This window comes from Abrus precatorius, unplaced genomic scaffold (genome assembly GCF_003935025.1).
Source record: "Abrus precatorius isolate BTA unplaced genomic scaffold, Abrus_2018 Scaffold11, whole genome shotgun sequence".
In the NCBI taxonomy this organism is placed as follows: domain Eukaryota; kingdom Viridiplantae; phylum Streptophyta; class Magnoliopsida; order Fabales; family Fabaceae; genus Abrus; species Abrus precatorius.
In genome coordinates, this window is record NW_020874303.1 from 17,274,061 (window position 1) to 17,282,840 (window position 8,780).

An 8,780-nucleotide genomic window follows, 5' to 3' on the forward strand; every position below is an offset into this window, starting at 1 on the left:
ATCTTAATATTTCTTTAATTATAAAATGCTATCCGAGTGGCATCTTTGTAGGACAATTCAACCAACCTCAAAGCAACAACGCGAAGTTTTATGCACTCTACTTTTTCTCGATTCTATTGAATATTGGTTATGCTACGTGGTTGGGGTTTTTCTTAAAGAAATGAAAAGTATTATTAAAAAATATAACATTCAATGCATTGAACTTATACAAATCTTTGTTTTTATCTTTAAATCTTCAACGAGTGCTATAGAAACACTAATTGGAGGGAGGGAGGAAACACGAGCAGTTGAGGGGTTTGAATATGGAGCCTTCATTTGTAGAATAAAGGAAAAGACCTGCACAGTGCTTCTTAGTTGGACTTAAAATTCAAAACTGGAGTCGATTAATAATAGACCCAGCTTAGGAATATAAAAATGTTATTTATTAAGAGAGAAAAAAGTGTTACACAGTAAAAATAATATTTTTAGCACAACTTTTGTGTATCAACATTCTCGAATATCTTATGTATTAAGGTGTATACGTCACACTACCTACCCCCAACTCCACATTGAAAGTTGGGACACTATCATTTGGAGGTAGGAAAATTTATAATGGGGATATGATCGAATTCAATGTGTAATATATTTTGTTTTCTTGGTTCATTCACACCCTACATACAAAGTGCATTTAAGTGAACTGTTTAGTTTTAACAAGATTGAATCCGATTCTGCGAATCTACTTTGTTTGGTAGAAGATTTTACAAACGGATGGAGATGTGTAGTGAAATGGAAGGTTCGAATTAGGCACTTCATTCAGATATAATAAACCCAATAATACTCGGATTTTATTGTCAACGTGGAAGAATTCGTCAACAAAACACGATGCTTCTATAATCGGTTTAGAATTGTGGAATATATGCCACGTGACGTTGAAAGGCTGCACATTACATTATATTGCTCTTTCACCTTTACATTTTCTTAATCATTTTTTTTTTTTAACTTTTTTCTTTGTTGAAGTGTTTTTTTTATTCAAACATCATAAAAACAAACATGTGACTTGATTCCATTTTCAATGCATTTTTATTATGTTTTTAATATATTTTTTTAATTATTTAACTAACATTTTAAAGGTATTCATATGTGAAAAAGTTGAAAAGCATGAGAATAGTGTGACATGAGCACAAAAATGAATGCCCCACTCCCTTCAATGGATGGGGGGTTGGAAAACCATGGAGAGAGAAGGAGGTGGGTCACCAACCTCATATTCTTCCCCTTACTTAAATGCATTTTATTTTGTTTTTCTTTCAGTGCTTCTAGAAACAACTAAAAGCTAAGGTAAGAGGGTGAGGCTTACCAACCATGTTCGTAAAAATTGACACAGTTGGCTCAAAATGACATGACCATGTTGGATGGCATATAGGAGGTTCGTTGAAGTTCGAATATGACAGTGTTTTTGTGAGATACTAATCAGTGGCAGTATTATATAATAAAAAGATAAATGGATCATGTGATGTCTTGTTGCTTCAACTTATACTATTCTGAGTAATGTTTCTCTAATTTGCATTAAAATTATGATTTTTTATCATAAAAATATCATTTCTCTATTAAGGAAAACACTCTGGTCAACTTCTGATCCAAATTTGAAAACATACACATGAAGTATAATAAAAGCTTGAGGCTAGTTCATTGTTGTGTGATTGTATATATATTGTACTGGGTGAAATAATTAATTAAAATCTGAATAATGGGTGGTAGGGGAAGTTAGTTACTCATGAAATCTGAATTGACAAGAGTGAGTGGAGTAAGTTAAAGAATATATAATGCTTCTAGAAATCCTTTTTATGAAACAAAAAATAGATAAAGTAAGAAAAGAACTGGTTAGAAAGAAAGTGGAAAGGTGGAAGACCATACACATAAAAAGGTTGGGGAAACGAATCATCAAAGATAAGAGTGTCTTAGAAGTGTACCTAAGAAAATGTTCGGTAGGCATATTGGCTTATTTTGAACTTGTAAATCAGGGAATCGTGTGAATATGTTGGAAATTTACTTTTGCTGTGGTGGGTCTTGACAATCTTTTTTCTTTCTCAATCTTGCAATATAGATCATTTAATGAAAGCTATATTTCTTATTACTTAAACTGACAAATGATGGGTACAATAGTGTAATTTGCCTAATTGGCTCAACACAAAATAAAGATAGTCAGTGAACTAAACACGAACAAAAGTCGCACCCTTAATTTGAAATGGATTTTGTTAGCACTGTTTTAGATTTTGAGTTTTTAAAGTCAATTTTATGGTCGTCAAGTAGAATTAATTTTAAAATAAATTTATAGATTTTCTGTGGGATAATTGATTCTTAGTCAACTCAATTAATTTTTTCAGAACACATTTGTATTAGTAATTTAAAAGTAATATTGTTTTGTTATTTAATTTTAAAATATTTTAAACATATTTTTATGTTATTATTCTAAATATACATTATTTTTTAATTCTAAAAAAAGGAAAAAGAATGATGACGATATAATTTTATTTAAATACTTAATACAGTAACAATAACTTTGAGATGTCATGGTATATTATTTTTAAATTAATATGATTTATTTAATATTTTAAAAATTACAAAAGTTCATGTTTTTTTTAATAAACTCCTGACTATTCTATTTATTTATATAAAATTAATTATGATAATTTTTTAAGTTCAATAAAAAATATAAAATATCTCTTAATTTATAAGACACATACATATAATAAAAATTACATTTTTTTTCACACATGAAAAAAGGTTATTTATAATCTCTTCTTTGTTAAGTTGTTTGGCTAATTCATTAAAAAATATATTTAATTTTAATTATACTTGAACATTGTAGTTTACACAAACAAATTTTTTTTTCTATTTTACACAATCATTTATAGTTATGGTTAGGCTTCGGGGTAAATCAAGAGACTTCATAAATCAATCTAACATAGTATACATCGTAAAAATTAAATTCAAATTAATTTAAAAATTATTTATTTTATTAATTGAATCAAATTTCAAATTTTTAATTTTTCAAAAATATAATTTAAATTATTTTATTACTACTTTATATTAATTCGAGGCATTTAAACAGATGTATTTATTACCTTTTAACGTATACTCTCAGGCACAAATTTTAAGATAATAGTGAATTCAAAAAAATATTTATATTTATGATTTAAAAGTAATTTTACTTTGCTGTCTAAATAAAATTAATTATGCAAAACAGATTTTCAAATTATCATTCCCAATATATTTTAATTTTACATTTTTTTTCAAAAATTCAAATCCTTGATGCACAGATTAAGAATAGTGATTAAATAGTAGATAGTAATTTAAAAATTTTAAATTATTAAATATATTTTATTTGGTAATGTAATAAATATTTATTATTTTTATTTATTAGCGTCCCACATGTAAATAAATTTAATTTAAAATATATCTGGAATTTCTTTAAAGAGTTGTAAATATGACATATATTAATATTAATTAAGAGTAAAATAGTATTCCAAACTAATTAAGAATCAGAATTTTGATAACATTGCGATGACAACACAATCGAGAGTGGCCAAAAGGAAAAAAAATCAGAAATATTTTATTCATTTTTTTCTTTATTAACTTAACAAAATAATTAAATTCGCCAGCTGAAACTATTCATTTAAAATAAAAGGAAATAACCGTTGAGAATTTGTGTCTTAATAAAGGGCAATATTTGTTAATTTAAAATGAACTGGTACAACGCTTTAGAATAATTGCGTCTTTAAAAAAAATAATTAATATAAAACATTTAATTACAGTATTGATTCTTTTATTTTATTTATAATTAATGTTTATAATATTTTGATTATAAAAACGAGTCTCACATTTAATACTGTATTCAACAACTAATGAAATGTAATTAAAGTATAATAATATTAACTTTATATATTAACAAATAAAAAAGCATATAGAACGTAAAAAAAAAAAGAGTTTCAAAGTGTTGATCTTAAATACTATTTTTTATATTTTTATTAATAATTAGACAAAAAATAAAGTAAAAACTAAATAATCAAAACTACACAACCAAAGCAACAAATAAATTAAAATATAAGGATTAAAAAGAAGAAAATTAAGACAGTTTATGGAAGAAAAAAAAGTTACTTTGTTCATTAGGACTTGGTTTGTGAATAGAAGAAGAGATAGGGGCAGAAGTGCAAATAAAAGGGGTGAGGGAGGGTAGGAAATGAAGAGAGGTTGAAAGACACGAAATGTAGCGCTACCTACTCAATGGATCACTAAATGGTAACCACTCGTCTTTTCTGAATTCTCACCAACTCGGTCAAATACAAATACTCTCTTCCAATCACTTTGAGAAAAAGAAAGAAAGAAGATCCCTTAGTCAATTGCACCCTTCACCACCTCCCATTTATATTCTCTCTTCTCACTTTTCTCCATCCCCTCTTCACTCACTCACTCACTCACTCTTAATTCCATCATGGGTAGGAGTCCTTGTTGTGACAAAGAACACACAATCAAAGGTGCTTGGTCCAAAGAGGAAGACCAACGCCTCATCAACTACATCAAGGTTCATGGCGAAGGCTGTTGGAGATCTCTTCCCAAAGAAGCAGGTAAATTTACCATACACTTTTCCCACAACATCCTTCACCATTTATATATCTGTATATATATAGCTACAATTAATTAGTAGAACAATTTTCAATGTACCTTGTCCAATGGTTTGATTAATTATGTGCACAGGCTTGCTTCGATGTGGCAAAAGCTGCAGACTCAGATGGATTAATTACCTCAGACCTGATCTCAAGAGAGGGAACTTCACCGAAGAAGAAAATGACCAAATCATTCGCCTCCACCGTTTACATGGAAACAAGTATGAACACTAACCTTTAGTTCTACGTATATTCGTTTAATTGTCACATCATAAAAATTGAGTATCTAATAAATCTATATTATTATTATTTTTTATCAATTTAATATATCATTAGATAAAATCCAAATAAATTGAAACAACACTCTCACAACATTAAATGACTTTTATGTTCTTATTTGTCTCTTTACTCTTTTTTGAATGAGAAATTAATTCTGAAACGGGTTTATGGTATTTTGTCATTATGAATTTTTCAGATGGTCTCTGATAGCAGCAAAATTACCTGGAAGAACAGATAATGAGATAAAAAACTATTGGAACACTCACCTCAAGCGCCTACTCCATGTCCGTGGAATAGACCCCACAACCCATAAATCACTCAAGGACACCGCAACTTCCTCTAAAGCCGCTGCCACCACCACAAGTCCAACACCTAATACTCCAGTGCCTGTGGTCAACACCACAAGCCAGAAGAACACTAAAAACAGCAGTATTAACAGTAGCAGCAGCAGCAACAACATTAAGAATAACTACAGTTTTCACTACTTCAATGTTTATCTCAATTCGAAGGTACAGATTATAACTAACTCAGCTGGTGAAGACTCAAATAGTAGCAGTGGTGTTACCACAGAGGAACCTTATCCTCAACTCAGCCTGGAGCTTTCCTTAGCCCCACCCTCTGATCAGCCCCAAGTTTCTGATTCTATGAATTCAGATATGCTAAAACCACAAGAGCAACAAGAACAGCAAGGTAGCCAATGTATGTGCCAGTGTTACAATCTAGGGTTGCAAAGTGACCAAGCTTGTGGCTGCAAAGCCATGGGTTCTGGTGCTGCTATTACAGTTATTTCAACTGTTACTGACAATAACCTGTGTGACTATGAGTGTACCGATTTTATGGGGGCCAAGAATATGAATATTTGAGGTTCAGAAATAAGACTTATAGGATAGAGTCCTTATATGTAACGTCGCTAGTGCTTGTAGTTAGCAATGAACAAGGACGGTAGTTGCAGATTTTCATAACTTTTTTTAGAGATTTTTTCGGATGATTTTGGTTTCAATTAATTGTTTAAAATTTTTCATTTCTTAAGTTCTAAAGTCAATTATAAATGCTTGATATCAACGACTAATAACATGTTTAGATTAAATGTTTGAATACTATAAACTCATGTTTATTTTAATTTTTTAATTATAATTGTTATGTTGAATTTATGTTTAAAAGTTTTGAACACACTAAAATTTTGGCTGCATATCATAATGATGATACGTTTTTATACAATTTAATTTGCTGCCTGCTGATTGTATAAGGGTTAATTTCTTTGCCCCGACCCATTTCTTAAGTTGTTAATAATGGGGAAGATATAAAACATGAATAATCTACTTACTTCAATAGTTTTAAATAACTTTTTTCTTTGTCTTGACCCGGATTTGTATTTTCTTTGTAAAGAAGGGACACTAATTACATTTAAATATGTTATTTTTATTTGACATGCTCAATAGAGACAGTGTGCGTCGTTTGCAAATATTCATAATAAATCTCTCACATGTTCGATTTTAAGTGCTTTTCACTAACTATTTGTATAATAAACAAACAGTAACTGTCGGGATTTTAAAAAAATAAAAATAGTGCTATCATGTTTTTAAACACAAAGTAAAAAAAATTCAATTTTTGTTACAATGATTACATTGTAAAAGTCTAAACTTATAATTTATTTCTAATTACTCAAACCCCACTACTGACCCATTTCAGCTAACTGCTTTAATAATGTTTTAACCCCCTTCATTACATCTCACAAGATAACATTAAAGTGGTTGATTTGAATAATTGCTCGCTTTATTAAAAAAATAATCTAATGTTTGACTTTTTTTTATTGATAAATGAATTTTTTAGTGAAATGTTGTGATTGAAGTAATTAGTAAATAAATTTATTGAAATGATAATATAAGAAACTGATCTGGTTGACAAAGGTTTATAATACTTGTGGGCACAAGTTTCTTTTACATTAATTGATAATTATATGTTAAAGGCTACTTTTGACTTTTCAACAAATATTAATTGTATCGCTGTGGAAGTACACATGTTCAAGTATTGTTATTCGCTCGTTTGTAACGTATACCAACTACTGCATAAAAATGATAGTACATCCTAACATGAAAATATTATTAGGATTACGTAATTTAATAGTTAAATTGTCTAAATAGTAAAAAGAATAACTTTAACATAACAAGGTATTTGTTTTCATTATGTTAAATTAAAATTTGTATATACGTTTTTCTCGTTGTTAGTCATAATGTCATTAATTTTATACTTTAATTTGTAATATATATCGATATTGATATTTACAAATTAAACTCTTATAAATTTTAAGTAATGTAATATTTATATTACTATAAAATTTGTTTTTTCATTTATCCAGTTTCTATTTCCCAAAATTTTCCATTATTATTGTCCATTTAATCTATATTACTATAAAAAGAGTTCCCTACTTTGGCACCTAATTTCTATTTTCTTCCAGAATTTTTTTATTTAGAAAATTTGAATACGTTTTACTCTTTATTTTCATTCATGATACTAATAATAACTTTCTAAATTAATTTATAATATCTAAATTGATAATAAATCTATTCTATATTTTGAGCAATTTTATATATTGAAAACCCAGTAACGTCTAGCTAGCAACATGCTTGTGTGTGAACGTTCAATGATGTTAGAAATTTATATCATTGAAAAATGTTTACTTAGATGATTCTGGATCTGGTAATTATTAGTGCTTATTATAAGTAAGTATATTACCTGATTGCATCTCCAGGAAATTTTACAAATTTGTGCAGATAAATTAAAAAAAAAATGAAGTCTTCGTTAGGAAATTGAACACGAATACCCATGAAAGAGTGAACAAAAAAAAAAGTTATAAAATAAGAGTTTATATGATTTTGAAGTTTTCCTGGGCAGCCTCTAGAAACGAAATCGTTAAACACGTACTAACTGAAATTAATCGTTAAATAACTCTCAAGTAATATAAACAAGATGAGGTGGAAGAATATTCCTACCATACTTGTCCCTTATGAACAATATACATAGCTTATATTTTATACGTACGGATTTTCATGTATATTATTGACACATAGGATAGAGTGGAAAATCGTTATCCATTTTAATAAATGAATGTGGATGTGGCCCATGTCATGTGATTGGGCAGAATGTCCATCGACCACTCAAAATTTCAGAAGAGAACAAAAAAGAAGTGAGAATAAAGGTCAGTGATTGAAGATCGAAGAGAAAAGAGAAGCGTTTGGTGAGGAGTGGGGCCAGACATGTTTCCAGGATGAATGCATGGCTTGGAGCAGAAGAAGACACACACACACACATCACATAACATTACAAAATACAAAATATACTAAACATATGAATCAATGCATGAAACATCAACATTGAACCCTCCTCAGGTTAGGTAGGTAAATGCTGCTCACGTCATCTCTTTCACCTACCCTCTCATAAATTCTCACTCTTTTCTTTTATCCCTATGCATCATTGTTATTATATATCTTCAATCTACATCTGTCACGTTTAATTACTTTGTTAATTATTTGTCAAATAGTAAATGTTAATCACCACAACTCCATAACCCAATTTGAATTTTGCCAACGTGTTTTCTCTTTGAAGGAAAACTTCACTGAAGTGAGGTCTCTGTGTAGTCACAAGTATTTTTAAAAGGATGAGCGAAAAGAATACGAGTTTTGAATTTGTACAATTTCTTTACGTGTTCCGTAACTCAATCAACACGTAACCCAATCATTTGAACTATTGTTTAAGAAAATTATATGGATATGTTTTAATTGGTATTATGTTGACTCCATGGACGTGCCACGAATAAAGTGCTCAATGACTTTGTTTATTATTCAATAAAGTTTTCCAGAAGGT

General features: G+C 29.0%; 1 protein-coding gene across 1 annotated transcript; it reads left to right on the forward strand.

Annotated features, from left to right (window-relative positions):
- Positions 1-4,448: 4,448 nt before the first annotated feature.
- On the forward strand, positions 4,449-5,900 carry LOC113853778 (myb-related protein 308-like). The gene is made up of 3 exons (XM_027484382.1): positions 4,449-4,601; positions 4,732-4,861; positions 5,116-5,900. Exons 1-3 carry the CDS (start codon positions 4,469-4,471, stop codon positions 5,780-5,782), a joined length of 930 nt encoding a protein of 309 aa, XP_027340183.1. The 5' UTR covers positions 4,449-4,468; the 3' UTR covers positions 5,783-5,900.
- Positions 5,901-8,780: the final 2,880 nt, after the last annotated feature.